This window comes from Bolinopsis microptera, chromosome 2, assembly GCF_026151205.1.
Source record: "Bolinopsis microptera isolate Bmic1 chromosome 2, MBARI_Bmic_1.0, whole genome shotgun sequence".
Lineage (NCBI taxonomy): Eukaryota > Metazoa > Ctenophora > Tentaculata > Lobata > Bolinopsidae > Bolinopsis > Bolinopsis microptera.
This window is the reverse complement of record NC_087073.1, coordinates 2,025,787-2,046,963: the sequence shown is the minus strand read 5'-3', so window position 1 is coordinate 2,046,963 and position 21,177 is coordinate 2,025,787. Positions and strand designations below refer to the sequence as shown.

The window sequence follows — 21,177 nt, the reverse complement described above, 5'->3', positions numbered from 1 at the left end:
CCAATGAACACCAATGAACACTTCGACTCCTAATTAACCAGACTTATACCGCCAAAAGCCCCTACTAGAATCTAGTAGACTCAGGTCAACCCTCGAAGCTAAACCCTGCCATGGAATCTACCGGAATCGGATCAACCCTCGTTGATCCGAACTAAGCTCAAGCCAAATCCTACTGCGATCTATACCCATGCTCCCAGATCTAACAACAACACGGCTTTACCATCTCCCACCCCAGTTCATTTTGTAACGGAGTTTTATATTAACAGGAAACGATGTAACAGAGTCGATATATTTTAATGTTGCCATGGGGTGGCAAGTCCCCATACATCGTGGTCCCGGGTCCGGTAGTTTCATTGCGTCCTAATATTGATATAACACCATAGTTGTCATATTCTTAGATCTAGATCATCCATGTTCTAATTCAAAGGCCACCGTACAAATAGTCACAGTGTACACTACTCCTAAAGGTTTACGATATCACCTGATGATAATGATATACCACATCTACCGAGAAGCCGATATAAGAACCACATACTTTTACTCAGCACTGAAAGTGAGTAGCACTCTTCTTTACAAATCCGACAGGGATTAGATTACCGACTGGGGGCTTGTTCTGTTCATATTAACAGAAGCTGCGGTGGAATGACAGGCTGAGCGCCTGGGTGCTTGTTCTGTTCATATTAACAGAAACTCAAGCTGCGGTGGAATGACAGGCTGAGCGCCGTGGAGTAAGGATCAGAATTCAGACGGCTCATTGATTTTATTTCATTTTTTATGTTTTTATCAAATGTTGACAGAGCTAAGATCGTTGCAAAGAATTGACATATAATTGACACAGTCAATACTAAGATTAAAAATAAAACGCAGCTTATTATCATACAATTTACAAATATATTTCATTATACAACTTTGAAATAAACTTGTGCAGCGTGTGCAATGTTGATTTGCAGGTTCAAGGTTGATAAATAAAAAATAAGTGACTATACTATAATTATTTCATTGGTTAAATTTACTGTCATTTCTCCATATATTCAATCGGTGTGTTTATGAATACAAAAGCCTGAGGTCCCCAGGTAAAAGTTAAATATGTTTCCCATCTTTTGATTTAACTTTCGTGCTCGCAGGCAGTGGCAATGGGTAAACATTTAAAGTTTATAGGTTCTAAAAGTGATATAATTTTCAATACACCACACATAATTAAAATTTACATTATCCATGCTATTTTAATGACAGTCCCGAGTCACTTTCAAATCATTTCATGCTGAACTCTTTTTCGGATTGATTTATTGACATATGAACATGAAATAGTTTGAGAGTGACTGCGTGCAAGATTAAGATAATAACCTATTATATAGTATTATCCTTAAATGAAATGAAAAAAAGAAAACGGTAGCCATTATAATTTAGCCATGTGTTCGTCCATAAGAAGTATAAAATAATAAAACTTCGAGTTCTCTACGTCCTCCCATAGACATAAAAAACGATAATCACTTCTACCGCCATCTATTTGTACACATGCAACATAGAATCTGAAATTGATCATTTTGTATAACTTTGATTTCCTCTGCCAACAGTCTCAAGTCAACCTCTGTAATTTGTCGACATCATCAACAGGAGCAAAAATCATCATGTGAGGTGCACGACACGGTGAATTATATTCATAAATATAATCCAACGCTAAGTCAGGTGTCTCAGGGCAATATTATGTTATCAAAACTTAAAAGGGATCAGCTAAAGCCTTGGACCTCGATCAGGTAAAAATAACGACAGATAAAAATAAATAGATAAACGCGCTAAATGGCTGGTTGCAACAACGCAGCAGTAGTTTCTTGTTAGTTAGTCAATAAATCATTGTGGCCATCTCAATCCAAATAACGTCTTACAGTTACAATCTCATGATGATTTCATTAATTTAAAATCAAACAGTTCATAGTATAGTCCTCTTTCTTTCATACTTTTTAGTTTTAATAGAGCAAAACTGTTCAAACAAAACTCATCATTCCCTTTAAAAGCAGCGAATAGCTTTGTTGTTCCACTACACCACGTGATGCCCTTATAAGGAGTGCTATTACCACGTGATGCCCTTATAAGGAGTGCAGCATCTTCCCAACAATTCCCAGACAGTTTCAGTCATTGTATTTCAACGGCTTTACGTTTAAAACTTTAAAACTGAAAGACGTTGTCGAATGACAGCTCAGTGTCGTCCAAGTAGCTGACGTTGGGCACGTATTTGCCCTTGGTGGAGGCTAATTTGAGTTCAATCATACTGTAGCACATGTCAATAACTGCTGCTCGCACATCCCTCCCTTCGATTCCGAGAATCTGGTTCATCTGAAAAAGTGGAGTATCTTTTAAGTGGTATTATTTAAACAATTGCACTCACAAACGCTGCTATGCTGAGATATCGATTTCGTTCAGGCATTTAGTAATTTAGTAATCTGTCGGCCGGGTGGTGTAGTGGTAACACGATCGCCTCCCAAGCAGAAGACCCGGGTTCAAATCCGGTCGGATGCAAGTCGGCCAGTTACCAAGCTGTGATTTGGTACAGCTTCGGCTGGTGATACACACTCTCTGGCTCGTAGGACTAACCCCCCTACAGCTAGTATAGTGCCTCGGCACAGAGTGGCTTAGGGTTACTGAAAAGGAGATAAGCACCTCAGGCCATCCCAACGTTCGGGAGAGACCTGCCCTTGTATCTTGTGTTGTATTTAGTAATTTGAAACACCTACGTAATATAGTGCTACAAGTTCACCCTTTTTAAATACGTGCAACATGGCGATTAGTGACTAGTGTGTCATGTATGTCTCGATTAGTGACTGGTGTGTCATGTATGTCTAGCTCGATGGGGGTTTATTTTACAATTTATATCATGATATCAGTTATAATATTTAAATCGTGGATTAGAACACATTGTCATTATTTATTGCCAACTCAGCAAATCCTCAACTCAGCAATATCCTCCAGACGTTATATTAAAGACTTACGTTGTTGGTGTCGTAAGTGATGATCTTCCCGATGCTGCTGGATACAAACTTGGCAGATTTGTTGATTTTAGCGGCGATACTTAAAGCCCAATCTGGCATATCCCGAACTGAGATCTTGTAACCTTGGTCCGTGAACACGTCGTGTATCGTTTGGGCAATGTCCTTCAGCCAAAAGTTGGTGGAACTGAAACACCATCCAATTATTATAGGTTCATAGTCAAACAAAAGGTCATAAACTCGGTTACTCGCTGCACTCTCTGAACAGAGATAATTGTAGCCGGAAAAATTAAATTTATCACCGACTTTCAATCATGTTGATGAATTGTCGGAATACGTTAACAATAACATTTACTCATAACACGGAATACGTTAAGATTAACTCACTGAATTATGATTCGTTTCCCAGCAGCTTCCGGAGCTAGCATAGCGGAAATATGAGCATCCGCCACATCTCTTACATCAACAGTGGGCAGGAATATCTTAGGGAGCATGGGGTAGCCGCCCTCCAATATCCGCTTTACAAGCTGAGCAATGTGAAGTTGTGATATTGTGGCGATAATGCATGTTTATTATTTATTAGTTAATTAATTAATTAATTAATTAATTAATTAATTAATTAGTTAATTAGTTAATTAGTTAATTAATTAATTAGTTATTAATATCCGCTTTACTAGCTGAGCAGTGAGAAGTTGTGATACTGTGACGATAATGCATGTTTATAATGCATGTTTATTGTTTAATGTTTATTAGATTGCTTGAATAAACTCCGACATTAGACAAAGACCTCAACATTCGGCGCTATATGTTATAAATAAAATAATATAAGTGGAGAATATTGAGAGGACAAGATGAGGAAATTCTTAAAATAAACAAACACCCCTTATAAGGGCATCACGTGGTAATAACACTCACCGCACACTATAGAATATTTACTCACCAGCATAGAGGTACATTCCCCGACAAGGATAGGACCGAGACACATTGTAGGATTTAGTGCTACCAACTCAAAGTTCGCTGAGGAAATGTAAAGATTATATATTGTGATCACACTTAAGCACTAACATACTGAAAGTCCAATGATTCTGACAATGTATCAGACGGAACTTGGACAAGTGTTTTTAGTTGCCATACTGGGCATAAATATTAAATACCTTACAGAGAGTAGGTAATAGTAAGACTAAGAGTAAGAGACTGTAAGATAGACCAACCCGTGGCAGCCATATCCCATGCAGCTTTCTCTGCGAGGACTTTGCTCAGACAATAAGGGTCACAATCTCCCTGCAAACTCCACTCTCCTTCTGTGTAATGATAATCCCCTCGCTGCTTTCCTCCTGGAAAATATATAAGATTACAACTCCACTCTCCCTCTGTGTAATGATAATCCCCGCTGGTTTCCTCCTGGAAAATATATAAGATAACAAACTCCACTCTCCCTCTGTGTAATGATAATCCCCTCGCTGCTTTCCTCCTGGAAAATATATAAGATTACAAACTCCACTCTCCCTCTGTGTAATGATAATCCCCTCGCTGCTTTCCTCCTGGAAAATATATAAGATTACAAACTCCACTCTCTCTCTGTGTAATGATAATCCCCTCGCTGCTTTCCTCCTGCAAATATATAAGATTACAACTCCACTCTCCCTCAGTGTAATGATAATCCCCTCGCTGCTTTCCTCCTGCAAATATATAAGATTACAACTCCACTCTCCCTCTGTGTAATGATAATCCCCTCGCTGCTTTCCTCCTGGAAATATATAAGATTACAACGCCACTCTCTCTCTGTGTAATGATAATCCCCTCGCTGCTTTCCTCCTGGAAAATATATAAGATTACAAACTCCACTCTCCCTCTGTGTAATGATAATCCCCTCGCTGCTTTCCTCCTGCAAATGTATAAGATTACAACTCCACTCTCTCTCTCTCTGTAATGATAATCCCCTCGCTGCTTTCCTCCTGGAAAATATATAAGATTACAACGCCACTCTCCCTCAGTGTAATGATAATCCCCTCGCTGCTTTCCTCCTGCAAATATATAAGATTACAACTCCACTCTTCCTCTCTGTAATGATAATCCCCTCGCTGCTTTCCTCCTGCAAATATATAAGATTACAACTCCACTCTTCCTCTCTGTAATGATAATCCCCTCGCTGCTTTCCTCCTGCAAATATATAAGATTACAACTCCACTCTCTCTCTGTGTAATGATAATCCCCATCGCTGCTTTCCTCCTGGAAAATATATAAGATTACAAACTCCACTCTCCCTCTGTGTAATGATAATCCCCTCGCTGCTTTCCTCCTGGAAAATATATAAGATTACAACTCCACTCTCTCTCTGTGTAATGATAATCCCCTCGCTGCTTTCCTCCTGGAAAATATATAAGATTACAACTCCACTCTCTCTCTGTGTAATGATAATCCCCTCGCTGCTTTCCTCCTGGAAAATATATAAGATTACAACGCCACTCTCCCTCAGTGTAATGATAATCCCCTCGCTGCTTTCCTCCTGCAAATATATAAGATTACAACTCCACTCTTCCTCTCTGTAATGATAATCCCCATCGCTGCTTTCCTCCTGGAAAATATATAAGATTACAACTCCACTCTCCCTCTGTGTAATGATAATCCCCTCGCTGCTTTCCTCCTGGAAAATATATAAGATTACAACTCCACTCTCTCTCTGTGTAATGATAATCCCCTCGCTGCTTTCCTCCTGGAAAATATATAAGATTACAACTCCACTCTCTCTCTGTGTAATGATAATCCCCTCGCTGCTTTCCTCCTGGAAAATATATAAGATTACAACTCCACTCTCCCTCTGTGTAATGATAATCCCCTCGCTGCTTTCCTCCTGGAAAATATATAAGATTACAACTCCACTCTCCCTCTGTGTAATGATAATCCCCTCGCTGCTTTCCTCCTGGAAAATATATAAGATTACAAACTCCACTCTCCCTCTGTGTAATGATAATCCCCTCGCTGCTTTCCTCCTGGAAAATATATAAGATTACAACTCCACTCTCCCTCTGTGTAATGATAATCCCCTCGCTGCTTTCCTCCTGCAAATATATAAGATTACAACTCCACTCTCCCTCTGTGTAATGATAATCCCCTCGCTGCTTTCCTCCTGGAAATATATATAAGATTACAACTCCACTCTCTCTCTGTGTAATGATAATCCCCTCGCTGCTTTCCTCCTGGAAAATATATAAGATAACAAACTCCACTCTCTCTCTCTCTGTGTAATGATAATCCCCTCGCTGCTTTCCTCCTGGAAAATATATAAGATTACAACTCTACTCTCCCTCTGTGTAATGATAATCCCCTCGCTGCTTTCCTCCTGGAAAATATATAAGATAACAAACTCCACTCTCTCTCTCTGTGTAATGATAATCCCCTCGCTGCTTTCCTCCTGGAAAATATATAAGATTACAACTCCACTCTCTCTCTGTGTAATGATAATCCCCTCGCTGCTTTCCTCCTGGAAAATATATAAGATTACAACTCCACTCTCTCTCTGTGTAATGATAATCCCCTCGCTGCTTTCCTCCTGGAAAATATATAAGATTACAACTCCACTCTCCCTCTGTGTAATGATAATCCCCTCGCTGCTTTCCTCCTGGAAAATATATAAGATTACAACTCCACTCTCCCTCTGTGTAATGATAATCCCCTCGCTGCTTTCCTCCTGGAAAATATATAAGATAACAAACTCCACTCTCCCTCTGTGTAATGATAATCCCCTCGCTGCTTTCCTCCTGGAAAATATATAAGATAACAAACTCCACTCTCCCTCTGTGTAATGATAATCCCCTCGCTGCTTTCCTCCTGGAAAATATATAAGATTACAACTCCACTCTCCCTCTGTGTAATGATAATCCCCTCGCTGCTTTCCTCCTGGAAAATATATCAGTTTACAAACTCCACTCTCCCTCTGTGTAATGATAATCCCCTCGCTGCTTTCCTCCTGGAAAATATATAAGATTACAACTCCACTCTCCCTCTGTGTAATGATAATCCCCTCGCTGCTTTCCTCCTGGAAAATATATCAGTTTACAAACTCCACTCTCCCTCTGTGTAATGATAATCTCCTCGCTGCTTTCCTCCTGGAAAATATATAAGATAACAACTCCACTCTCTCTCTGTGTAATGATAATCCCCTCGCTGCTTTCCTCCTGCAAATGTATAAGATTACAAGTTCACTTTCCTCCTCAATGTGTATACGGATAACACACAAATGCTATACATACAGGGAATGAAGAAAGAGGGTAAAATAAAGAGACAACTAAACTATGCTACATTATTATCAATTAATCGATCAATTGACCACCAGCTTGAACACATACCTGATATTGCAGCAATGCTACTGGTAAGAACAACCCTCTTAACAGTTCCCGCTCTTTTGCAAGCGTCCAGAACTCTCTTAGTCCCCTCGACTGCTGGTACCACTACTGAGGAGGGTTCTCCGGGCTGGGAGTCTGGGAACGGAGATGCCACGTGGATAACATAGGTACAGTCACTCACAGCCCTGTGGGGGTTTATTGGCGTGATAACATAGGTACAGTCATTCACAGCCCTGTGGGGGTTTATTGGCGTGACTTTTTATCGCGTATTTGCATAATTAAAAGACAGGGTAAACTCACAGTGCAGTTCGTATGAAATGAAAATAAATTGCAGATAAAAACCTGTCCCAATTCAAGTCGTCGAGCAGGTTACACTCAAAAAGCCTCAGGTTCTCGAGTGCATTGTGGAACTTTGTAACCGGCTTCACTCTCTTTCGATTGTGTCTACTTCGAACTGTGCCGTGCACAATGTATTTATCTGTAAATAAGTTTGTGCTCTTATAGGCTGCCTTACAGTTTGCAGACTTGAAATACTTGCCGGAAAACGTGCGTATTTCACTAATATAATATAATGATAATTCACTGTGTTACATTACATGTGCTTATGTGTGAAAACATAAATAACACATACGAATAAAATAGCAATATGGCAAAGTTCCAAACTCTAAAACACCACTGAAGTCTGAAAGGCAGAGGTAAAATAATCTAGTAGCAACTAGTAGAGTAGTAGTAGTTCTACAACCCCTCCCTGCTACTAGGAAACTGAGAGGTACAATACTCTAGTAGCAGGTACAACCCCTCCCCCCCTCCCTGCTATTAGGAAAACTAACTGGTTTTGAGGAGTCGCTTCGTAATGTGAGATGCCACAAACCCAGTCACGCCTGTCACTAATACTTTCTGTTTCGTCACTGGGAGCATGGTAAAGGTGAGCAAATGTTAGCGATACAAAATAAAAGCGTGAAATCTTTACCAGTTATAATTTGTGTCAAAATGTTTGATGTTTGTTAAGGTATAATATTACAGTCTGGTATAATATGGGTGGGTTATGAATTAGCAAATCGGATATAATATTACCGCGATCATGTACCGATTATATTATAGACCGTGATTATTCCAAAGTATTGGTAAGAGTCAGACGAATCATCCTCCTCCAAATTAATAATACACCCATTGTTATTTTGTTAATGACGTGATTTTCGAAAGATTCTGAACGAAATCTTTATTGTAACAATATATTTCTGGTACTCCCACAATTGTGTGACTTTGGTATTGTTACCATAGTACATAGTAACATGGTAGTGTTACCATAGTTACCTGTTCCTTGGTAGTGTTACCATAGTTACAACAATAATGTTGGTGGTCCACTGCGAACCAGGTCCACAACTCTTATTGGATTTTTAAGAATTGAAATTTAGTTGGAAGGTTGAACAACCTTCTTTCGACAGAGTTTAAATTTCACGCTGAAATACCAGCTGTTTGGAGAATGGAGATACATTAAAAATACATTTATAATGAAGTAAAGATACTGAATCGAGAAGCTTATTGATTAACATATTTTGTCGCGTTCATTATTATCGCTCATAAGAACACAATGGATATTGGATAATCAATTAAATTTCTCAAACTAATTGATATCAAAAGTCCAAGGCACTTTATTTAAAAATTAAATATGGTACGATTACTTTTAACTTACCAATAGTAAATTTTCTAGGAGATTTGTTCCCACTTTCATACATTATCTATATAATACAAGAAGTCACAAGAAGCAGCACTATAAGCAATGACAAATAACAACAAGGAACTGAAGGTTCCTAAAAGTGCATCCTACTTTATCCTACTATTTATATAGAGGCAGAATGCAGATCTCTTGTATTGGTTTGAAACACTTCATACATTTAAAAGTGTGACAAATGGATTGTCGAAATGGGGTATTTGAATTTTGACATAGCGAAAAGGCAGGACCCGTGAACGAACTTTCATTACCAGTGCATATTGCACGTCATTACAGTAATTTATACTCCTCTGTTAGAAGAACAAACTTAAATTAGAGCTACAATATAAGTTATTGCTGGAATGTTATACCAGTGATTACACTTGCAGGTGTAGTAACTTTAGTCGGTAAATAAGAATGTTCAAAGACCTCAGATTAATTGGCCTATACAATGTACTAATTTACAAAGCGTCTTAGCATCGTCGTATAGATTAGTATCTTCGTAGCTAGGCAATGTTGTCTCAGACAATTAACTTGTCTTTAGTATCGGATGAAATCCCAAGAAAACCTCTCGTAGTTCAGAGGATACAAAATATAACAATATGGTAGAATCATATAGTGCTAAAATACCGCGTGCTGATAACCTAGATGTTAATGGAGATGTTTTATCAATACAAAAGAAAATAAAAATACGATAGAATACCTATCCATTGGCAAAGTGCCGCATATAAAAGTCGATAGGTAAGAGGAACCCTCAGCAGTCAGCAACATCGCGTCAAGTTTTAACAGTACACCCTTGGCCTCCTTCCAAGAAACTTCATAAATGCCGGAGGAATAAATAATTTTTGTGAACTTAATGAAATTAAAGACATAGCAAAGTGCAAAAAGTGTTGGGACAACTTTCTTGCCGTCCTTCAAAGAAACCTCATAAATGCCGTAGGTTATTATGATGGCTATCAACAGCTATCTAGAAATCGAGTACCAAAATCACGAGACTTGCAAAAATTTAAAAATAAGTACTACCATTTTCAAACTTACATGACTCAAGGAGTGCAACAAAAGCACATTTAAGACTATTGTTTGCTTTTGAAAAAAGAGTGTACATTAATATTAACTTCTATATGGCAACAAGCAAGAGCTGATTTGTGAGGACTGGTTATCATGTGACTATTTTCACAGGTGTTGACAATATCGCTTAGCTGAATAATAATTAGCAACAAACAGGGTGACTATTTTCACAGGTGTTGACAATATCGCTTAGCTGAAGAATAATTAGCAACAAACAGGGTGTCTATTTTCACAGGTGTTGCTAATATCGCTTAGCTGAAGAATAATTAGCAACAAACAGGGTGTCCATTTTCACAGGTGTCGACAATATCGCTTAGCTGAAGAATAATTAGCAACAAACAGGGTGTCCATTTTCACAGGTGTCGACAATATCGCTTAGCTGAAGAATAATTAGCAACAAACAGGGTGTCCATTTTCACAGGTGTCGACAATATCGCTTAGCTGAAGAATAATTAGCAACAAACAGGGTGTCCATTTTCACAGGTGTCGACAATATCGCTTAGCTGAAGAATAATTAGCAACAAACAGGGTGTCCATTTTCACAGGTGTCGACAATATCGCTTAGCTGAAGAATAATTGGACACGTTCATTTGAGTTTGAGGATATTGGTAAATACAAGTGACCCTATTAAAAGGCACAGTGTAGTTGAATTTGTCACACTATGAAATTACTTAAACCCTTGATGGTTAGGATAATCGTCTCATCCTCTAGGCTAACTTTGTCACATAACGATATCTTAATCAGGTGATAAGATATCGCTTAAATACGGCCGGCACGGAAATGGTTACATTGTCACACTATAAACATGTGACGGAGTAAATATGGACCCCTTGCTGCCGTTTTTGACCAAATTTTTTAGTGTCCAGTTGATTGGATGGGTACATATGACCATTACCTACATATTTGACGACTTTTTTCGTTAGATGGTGCATTCAGGTTTACTCTGTCACACATTAAAGAAAATATGTGATGAATGTTTAGGGCACCCTGATAAGCAATGCTGAGTAGTGTAAGTTTATTTGATAGCCTGGAAGTGCTGGGAATTGTTATTATATCATATAGTCGTAAGGAATTAAAACACAGAAGGCACAACCAAGTTTACTTTGTCACATAATTTTGATGATATCTGAACATATGTGAAATTGAACAAATAATGATATACCAGCTTAAACCCCTTATATTACGTAATATGGATCAAACAACACTGATAGTACCATGCACCAGTCACATAAATCATTATCAGGTGGTAATATGTTAACAGTGTCACAATTAAACTACCGCTACATGGTCAAAAATAGGGTAATTTCGTCACAAAAAATTATTATAACTCTGTTAGCTCCTTGCTGGCAAAATAACTAGTTTATCGAAATTTTGTTGATGATAAAGTTACATAGTATTCTAATAGAGGTATAGTTCTTCAAAATAGGGGCAAGACATGTTTACTTTGTCACATCAGTTATTATAAGAGTTAGGTAATCGTCATCAGATTAAAAGATATTTTTCGTAGTTTGGATCGATTAATACTTTAATATACCTGAAATAAAGCATCCTATGCCAATTTTAACACACTATCTTGATACTGTTGGGGCAGGGAAAGTTAATTTTGTCACATTTTTAATGTCTTTGACAAATTAATCTAAATTTTTAGAATTGAGCTCTTATGTTCTGGACAATATTCTTCCAATCGTTTCTGAAAGAATGTTGAATTCTAATAGAGTTATAGATCTTCAAAATAGGGGCAAGACATGTTTACTTTGTCACATCAGTTATTATAAGAGTTAGGTAATCATCACATATATTTTTTTGTAGTTTGGATTGATTTATATAGGTAATAAAGCAGCCTATGCTAATTTTGACACACTATCTTGAAATTGTTGGGGCATGAAAAGTTAATTTTGTCACATTTTTAGTGACTTTGACAAATTTAACCTAAAATTGTTAAACTTAAGCTCTGATATTCTGGACAATATTCTAATAAAGGTATAGAATATAGATCTTCCAAAAAGGGGCAAGACATGTTTACTTTGTCACATCAGTTATTATAAGAGTTATTATAAGAGACTATTTCATTCGATAATCATTGTTTTTAATCTATTTACGATTTCGTATAATTTTTTGTGACAATGTAAACAGCAACTGATCTTAACTTGCATCAACTACATTGTCATCATATAAAATTTTCCCACCTTTCAAACCAAAATCAGATATAAATAATTCGCCCAAAATTTAAAATTTCATATATTGTGACAGAATTAACCTCATTTCCCAATAACCAAGTGCCTGTATTAGCTAACTAGTCAAAACAACATATTTTAGGGCTATGATTGGTAGAGCAACCATCAAATAATGAGTTGAACGGGTTTTTAAGACACCTCACAGTAGAATAGAGGTATATGGTATCATGAGTGTGACAAAGTTACCCAAATATTGCCTTGTAACCGTTCGATCCGTGCCCATTAACCAATGTTGTATCATAATTGTTAGATTGACCTAATTTACTATATTTCAGACCAAGGAATGATAATTAGACAACTGCAGTTAAATAAGTCACACAAAATGTGACATTTGAAACATTATAGTGCCTAACAACAATGGATTTTCTTTCTGAGCAGTGTATATGGGAGTATGAGTTACGTGGCTAATGTTCAGAACTTCTGAACGTGCTAAGTTAATAGATGTCAAAATTAAGCCACTATCGTCAAAAACGCTATTATTTTTGTTTACCAATATCCTCAAACTCAAATGAACGTGTCCAATTAGCAACAAACAGGGTGTCCATTTTCACAGGTGTCGACAATATCGCTTAGCTGAAGAATAATTAGCAACAAACAGGGTGTCCATTTTCACAGGTGTCGACAATATCGCTTAGCTGAAGAATAATTAGCAACAAACAGGGTGTCCATTTTCACAGGTGTCGACAATATCGCTTAGCTGAAGAATAATTAGCAACAAACAGGGTGTCCATTTTCACAGGTGTCGACAATATCGCTTAGCTGAAGAATAATTAGCAACAAACAGGGTGTCCATTTTCACAGGTGTCGACAATATCGCTTAGCTGAAGAATAATTAGCAACAAACAGGGTGTCCATTTTCACAGGTGTCGACAATATCGCTTAGCTGAAGAATAATTAGCAACAAACAGGGTGTCCATTTTCACAGGTGTCGACAATATCGCTTAGCTGAAGAATAATTAGCAACAAACAGGGTGTCCATTTTCACAGGTGTCGACAATATCGCTTAGCTGAAGAATAATTAGCAACAAACAGGGTGTCCATTTTCACAGGTGTCGACAATATCGCTTAGCTGAAGAATAATTAGCAACAAACAAGGGGTGCACGGGAGACGCAAAAAGGAGTTACTGTGTGGGACAGGCCATGGAGACTTGTAGGAGACCTTTTTGTTTGTTTGTTTATAGAACCCGTCCTCATACTTATACTTATAGAGAGAGCCAAATTTCGAGGAGCAGTGAAAATCGAAACACACGCAAATTTGAAAAATTGGAACTCAGGAGACCTTTTCAAATGCAAGTAAGTATATATACTTACTTGCATTATATAGTAATATATATAGCACCAGATGAAGCCTGAAATAGGCCTATTAGACCCTGCTTATGGGCCATTATAATAGTTAAACGGTATGTTTTGTGGTCGTGCTACGTACATGGTTATTCAAAATGATGAAGCGTCGGAAATTTGGCAAGTTACCACAAATGAAATGTTTTTACAGTTACGGTCGATTATAATCGCCTAATGAGCGGTCAGGAGGCGCCTTTTTTAAAATGTACTGTGAATTGAAAGTTGGACGGTGCCAGGCGGTTCTAATGACCAATTAAAACATATAAAATAACATTGAATAAATAATCCCTCTGTACACTGCACACTATATGGCTCATGTTTAGTATGAATTCACCCCAACACTTCATTAGCCTAAAATGAAATCAAACCAAAATATTGCGAAAACCATGAAGTTTTGTTTGCTCATATTGAGCGAAAAAAGGAAAGCTAGGAAAAGCTAGGAAAACAATTAATTATAATAAAGAAAAGCTAGGAAAAGCTAGGAAAACAATTAATTATAATAAAGAAAAGCTAGGAAAAGCTAGGAAAACAATTAATTATAATAAAGAAAAGCTAGGAAAAGCTAGGAAAACAATTAATTATAATCGATATTCCAAAATAGAAAAGCGCCAATAATTTGTATTATCGCTTTAAAACGCTTATATTTATAAAAACGTCTTATAATTAATGTTGTCGAACACTTATAAGCGATTTCCAAATAGGATTGGCGATAGCAAGCGGTGGAAAAGCGGTCGGCCGAGAAACTGATTATAAGTTGTTATAACTTATAAGTGAATATATAATAATCTTAAATACCACTTATATAAGCGTTAAACAAGATATTTCTAATACACATATAATAGTTTTTTAAATTTAGTTTTTTAGTATAGTTTTTTCACACAAGGCACCGAGTATTCATTTAACTTAATAGTAGTGTTATAAATACCATTTTTTATAATATAAAGAACACGATATTAAGAGTCAAATAAAGAGCGACAACAACAAACTACCCATACTGTCTCTCAAAACTACTATATAATGAATAATTTGAGGCACTAATGATGTAGTATTACGAAGATTTCAAGCCTTACGTTGTGTGTTTCCCTTCGTGTCCAAAAGCATTATACCTATCAGTTTTATCTCTAAAAACTGAACTTAAACTTTAGTTATTAAACATATTCGATATGAGCTTCTCAAAATCACATCGTGACAAATTGAATAAGTATGTCTTCAAACGGATTTTAAACATACCCACTGTATAACATTGCGGTAATAGATTTTATTAAATCCATCAATCATCTTCTACCATCACTATGTCACACTATGTGACATTATGTCACACTATGCCACACTATGTCACACTATGTCACACTATGCCACACTATGTCACACTATATCACACTATGTCACACTATATCACACTATGTCACACTATGTCACACTATATCACACTATGTCACACTATGTGACATTATGCCACACTATGTCACACTATGTCACACTATCTCAATTGTCAACCCTTTAAAATCCTCCAATATTTCTATTGCTATTCACTAATCTACGTACTGACTAAAATCTATTTGAAAAATCAGACCCCAATTCGCAATTCCTTCTATAAGGAAATCGCACAAATAAAGTGAGCACAAATTTACTGTCAGACTGTATAAGCTTATAAGTGGGGTGTAAATTTCATGTAATATAATATATATAATATATAATAATATATAATAATATATAATAATATCTATATTATATTTTAAACTTGACGAAATTTCCCCGGCAACGGGGACATAGAAGAAAAAACACCGAAAATCGACCTCAAAATGACCCTCTGGTGATGCCAAACCCAGCTCGCAAATGGAGTTGAAACCTCGCCATTTTTAGCAGGGTTGTAGAAAAAGGATAGGAATAGGCTATAGCATTCTTAGAATTTTGATTTAGGCTTTAGATTTTTTATAATTAACGTCGGAAGTGAGGTAAAATAACCGTTAGAATAATGTCGTTATTTTAGCAAAGGTTTACTGCGCTAGGTTGCGTAGCAACGTTAAAATGCACGTGCGCGAGCAAAAACATCTTAACTACGCGCGTTGTTATGCTGTATGCTACGTCATAATTTCAAAACTAGCTCACATTTACGCTCACGCTATGACTTCTTATAACTTTGTTTGTGATTGGTATTTTTTGATGCGGTAAAAAGTATCGTTTTGGGAATCCGAATACTAACAACGCTGTCGCCATTGTTAGATAAATTCCATTATGTCTACAGTATAACAGAGCTATATGATGAAGAGAAATTAAAACATAACTGATTTTTAAAATTTCCTCGAACAAAGCTTTCGACTAGCGGGTTTCTTCGCTAGAGCTACACACAATGCTGACATTACGCCGCGCACACACAATCAACAAAAATATTGATGTTTCCTAATTACGCAAATAACTTTGCGCAGTTAAACATCACGTGCCATTTTAAATGCCTGGCAATAATTCAATTGACTGTCATTCTCGATTGAAATATCTTCCAACGATTAACATATTTTACTCATCTGTTGTTGTTTTTCAATGCCCTTTCTTGGATCTAGACCTGCTAAACGGAGATCTCTGCACAATCGATTTGCTGTGAGAGTTAAAGATATGAAAAAGTTCAGACACCGTGACTCATCGTAAGAACCTACATATATTTAACTTTAAACGTCGTTACATTACCATTCTTGCTTTATAAATATCATCTAAAATTTGTTGTATCTGTATCTATCCACTTTAACATTAACTTTCATACGTAAAAACTTTCATACGTAAAAACTTCAATTTGAACAGAGAGGGACCTGACATTTACCGAAATGATTCAAATGTGTAATTCATATATTTTCAGTGAAGCAGGGTTCGGGAACTAAAGCATATTTGTTGGATTGTTTGACCATTGACTAGCGATGACCGATAAATTCGAACGATAAATTCGCTCCCTTATAGTGTCCTTTAATAAAATTTTCGACTACAGCGGATTTCAACGCGCGGTGTTATGCTGTATGCTACGTCAGAATTTCACAACTAGCTCACATTTACCCTCATGACGCTATATACCTATATATATTTATAACTTTGGTTGTGATTGAAATTTTTGATGCGGTAAAAAGTATCGTTTTGGGGCTATATGATGAAGAGAAATTAAAACATAACTGATGTTTAAAATTTCCTCGAACAAAGCTTTCGACTAGCGGCGGGTTTCTAGTATAATATATAATAATAAGGTAATCTCACCTGCTGTACGTTATAATCGCGCTTATAATGGTTTCTTTGTTAGCACGCTAAAACCACCAAACCTTCCGGTCTCTGGTAACAAAGAAGGCAGCAAAACGTGAGCTTACAAGATGATAAGCATTTATTTCTCGTAAAATAGAAGGAACCTGTTTTCGCATACAAGCGTAAAATGTCTACGAAGCCAAAACTCGCTATGTGTCTTGACTCTTACGCGCACCAATTGAACCTCAGACACCACCCTTAAAGGCAAACTGAGCTTCAATACTATATCACCCGTTTTTGTCACTTGTGTCAAAATTAGAACGGTTTGGATGCGGACGGTTAGGCACAACTGCCCTTACTCGGTTAATTAGCCATTCAGCTTATAACTAATAAACTGTTCAGAAATTTAGGAGAAATTACACAGCAGGAAATAACCTCGAATAGGACGATTTCAAATAGTTTAGAAGCGAACACTAAATGACAGCTTCACAGTAAATAGATCACCGGCTTCATTTTAAGTGGAGAATGATCCATATTATATTTTTTATTTTACGCTTGCTTGACAATGACGAACCAATATAATTCCAGCAGCAACCAATCGTGTTCGTTACTCATTGTGATCGTGGGTAAGAATAAGTATTAATCAGCTCACAGACGTATAGTAATAATGTATAGTAATGAGCATTGGTTTTATAGGTCACTGCCTTCTAAACCCAACAGCACCTGTATTCATGCTAGATCTCACCTATTGAGGTCATGTTAAGAGCAATCAACTGAGAGGTATTGATAACGTATGCACTCTGCAGTCAATACTTATTGGAAACAACGTCAACCTGCTTAAACTTAAAGGTAGAATATTTATAACCTCGTACTCTCAGATCTGTTCGCTTTTCTCTTGTACGTGACTGCATGGATACTTAGGTTAACATGTACACTACAGCTAAAACTACCAGGTAATTCCCCCTTTAACAGTAAGGTCCGTGAAATGGCGTGCTGGTCCGTGAAATGCTGCATAAACATGATAAGTACAATTTAATAAGGTCGCGCAGTGCCAGCATTGGAATGGATTTGTGCGCGACTCTCCGCCGGCAAATTGTCGTGAACAACCCTATAATCGCAACAACTGATAACTTGATTAGTATTATTATCGTAATTGCAGATGAGCTGAACATGTGACATCAGCCCAAAGGATAATATACCAGATAATAATCATTTCATGCTGGTATAGCATGGGTAGATTGTCTATTTTTATATATTAGTATTACGCTATTGTAACTTTTTTATTCTGCTGTATTTAATGAGGTCTCGGTAATTTAGCCATCCTAGTTACCCAGTTATGGATCATATGGAGTCCATACATCTTTAGTAAATGCTTATCTTTTTGATAAATGAAAGTCCATGATAAGAGTTGTGAGCTGATTGAAATTGGACAACTTGAGCTGTACTCTACCAAGAAACAGTTTGCGTCGAAATTTGAACGAAATCTGACCACTATTTTCGGGATCAAAAATGTTCGTTAATTAGTTAAAACAATATACATAAAAGCCAAGGAAATTAAAAGTCCCAAAATCATACCTGGTTGATAACGCTTGCCATATGCAGACATAGAATCAGACTGAAACTGATCGCGGTTTTCTTGATGAGGAGTGTGCTGTTGTCCATATAACCCTTGATTATCAGTATAGCTAGAACTGGAACACCCTGCAACCGTGTCCAGGGACTCTAAAGATGTGGTGGACGTAGCCAGGGACAAGGTGGACATGCAGGAGTCAAGCTCCGTGTCAGAGTCACTGCTCATCCCGGCTGTTGAGTCGGTATCCAGCGAGTCATTCGAGAGAGCTTTATACCTAGAATAAAACATAATAATCTGTGGAATAATGTCACAATTAATCCTGTTGAAAAGATTATATTGTATATATGAATGTTGCAAGCAATCATTGAAATTGCATAGACCATGTATATGGGATATCATGACATTCATGAGGTTGTGACGACAACACCAACGTTGGGCTGCCTTTGTAATGACATACGGATTGTCGCGATCGTACAAAGGTTATTTTCGACATAGTCCCAATTAATGGGTTCTGGACGATAGGTACGACAAACAAGGATAATGTCCGCATTGAAGTAATTATTAGACAGTGTTAAAAATCAATAGTTCTACGATTTCTATGATCTGCGCTATTTTGAGATTATCAAAAAGTATTAATTAACACTTCTGATCAAAACAAATGGTTAAAGAAACAAAATTTAACTTGTCAGAGGGAGTGAGTTCTTCCAAAAGAAAACAAAATAAAGAGAAACCGAAAGAGAAACTATTTGACTGTGTGAATGGCTGAACTCGATTTGTATTTTGGAAGGTTTTAAAAATAAAGCTTCTAGCTGCGATATACAAGGAGAAACGACAAGGAGAAACGGCAAGAGGGGTGTTAATGACAAGTGAAGAAACACAAATATATTTTGCACGGAATAACGTTAACTCGAAGAGAAAGAGCTTAACTCCTCTGTGCTTCCTAATCCTTTTGAGGCTGCCCTTGCTCCGAAGAGAATAAGAGCTACAGTTGGGTCGACGGCTGATAAAGGTGATCATATATACGGATTCTATCTGAGACCATTTAGAAGTGCTGCCTGATAAGGCTTCAGGTGTCATAGGTGAAATTGGTGAGAAAACAGTGACGGAAACTTTTAAAAACAGAAATGCCACCTATAGTGAAGGCGATTGATTTAATGGTTTCGGATGGTTTTCAGGGTAGTGTTTGACCCAAACAAGAAATTTGGGTTAACGAATTCAGAATTTCAAAAATTGTCTCTAAGCACACTTATCAGAAAACGGCAGAGCGCACAAAGGATTGATAATAACATAAACCCGCCACGCAAAGGGTTTATATAACAGATCATCCCGCGCTAGCGGGATGATCTGATAAACACATACGAGTGCGCGCAGCGCACGAGTTTTGTGTTAATATGTAATCCCGAAGCGCCAGCTGAGGGATTACATTTATTTAGCCCTGAGCGTGAAGTGTTTATGGATTATAATTATCTCCGGCGATTTCGACAAGGGATTTATACTTGAGAAGTATATATAGAAGAACACGATTGGAAAGCAGTTCATCAATCTGAATGTCAAACCGATCTGTCATAGTGGAGCAATAGCTTGAACGTTAGCAGGAACAAGAGCTGGAAGGAGAGCAAGCAAAACAATACTATTTTTAGGGCAAGGACAAGGGTAGCTGGCTAGTCGCCAACTTCTCACGCCACGCGTTGGAGAAATTCCAAGAATTAGCTGCTTTGGCAACGTTCCCAGGAATTTGCGTGTAAAAGAAGTGGACGGTTACGATGTTTCATATCACGTGGTGCGCTTTCGTGTCACGTGGTATAGACTCGGCGTATGCTATTGGTGGCACGTGGTACGCACGTGACGCGCCCACGTGATCGCGCGTCTAACTGTTCTACTATTATCGAGTTCTAATCAGCAGTATCATTGATTATTGTAAGTCGGAGAATTGAATGATAAACATCAGTTACGACTAAAAAGCGGGCCGGGTTTATACAAATTTCCGGGGCGGGATGATATCACCTTGAGATGTTTATCTAACAGCGGGCCGGGCTGAGTGATAATATGATCCCGCGTCGAAATCCCGGAGATATTTATATTACTATAGGTGTTGCGTGTCAGCTCCGACAAGATAGTTTAGCAAAGGAGAGCTCACAAGAAGGTCTGGGAGGATAACAAACAGAAAGCAAGTATCGGAACCTCAAAAAGTCCATTAAAATCGAGACCATAAAATCGACAGCGATATTTGATAACAAAGGGTGTGAGCCTAGTTTGACAAGACCAGATCTAGTTTCAATTCGGACAATGGACACATATCTGATGTGGTGTTAAATGATATTTTTATAGCTTATATTAGGTCTAATTAGAACGTGCACAGTGCCCAATGTCATTGGTTGGACAAACTTTCTTTTCGTATATTTTGGTAAACCAAAACTTTCTATTGGGGTCACGTATCCAGGCATTTTAGCTTATTCTTGGTGAGATTTATTTTGTAGATTGTATAATGTATATTAATGTATATCAATGTATTGGTTGCTAATTGAATATCTGATTGAAAAGTAGTCTTGGCGTGAAAAAGTGGTGACGGAAATACTAAAATTGCTGGAAATTATCCTACCTTCGGTACCAGGATAGCATGTTACTGACTGCAGAGGAAGACAAGCTGTTCAATAACCAGCGAGTCTTAACCAACTGTTAGCAAAGAAAATCGTATTACTTATAAACACGT

The 21,177-nt window shown here is 37.4% G+C and overlaps 1 protein-coding gene across 2 annotated transcripts; it reads right to left on the bottom strand.

The window, feature by feature from the left end:
• Positions 1 to 1,159: 1,159 nt before the first annotated feature.
• Positions 1,160 to 18,745, bottom strand: LOC134826686 (uncharacterized). 2 transcript variants are annotated; one of them, XM_063839163.1, is made up of 9 exons: positions 18,470 to 18,745; positions 8,155 to 8,232; positions 7,667 to 7,802; positions 7,328 to 7,509; positions 4,193 to 4,315; positions 3,922 to 3,998; positions 3,369 to 3,508; positions 2,985 to 3,168; positions 1,160 to 2,331 (listed from the first exon to the last, which is right to left on the bottom strand). In XM_063839163.1, exons 1-9 carry the CDS (start codon positions 18,690 to 18,692, stop codon positions 2,164 to 2,166), a joined length of 1,311 nt encoding a protein of 436 aa, XP_063695233.1. In that variant the 5' UTR covers positions 18,693 to 18,745; the 3' UTR covers positions 1,160 to 2,163. The 2 variants fall into 2 exon arrangements, with proteins under 2 accessions (XP_063695233.1, XP_063695234.1); XM_063839164.1 differs by lacking the exon at positions 18,470 to 18,745 and adding an exon at positions 9,018 to 9,117.
• Positions 18,746 to 21,177: the final 2,432 nt, after the last annotated feature.

What these genes read in the sequence shown, in the direction of transcription:
- LOC134826686 (XM_063839163.1), bottom strand. Translation starts at nt 18,692, where the DNA reads ATGAGCAGTGACTCTGACACGGAGCTTGACTCCTGCATGTCCACCTTG. An exon ending in GACGACTTGAATTGGGACAG is followed by an intron (nt 7,510 to 7,666) that starts GTTTTTATCTGC and finishes AAACCCCCACAG; the next exon opens with GGCTGTGAGTGACTGTACCT. An exon ending in GGGAATGTACCTCTATGCTG is followed by an intron (nt 3,509 to 3,921) that starts GTGAGTAAATAT and finishes CACATTGCTCAG; the next exon opens with CTTGTAAAGCGGATATTGGA.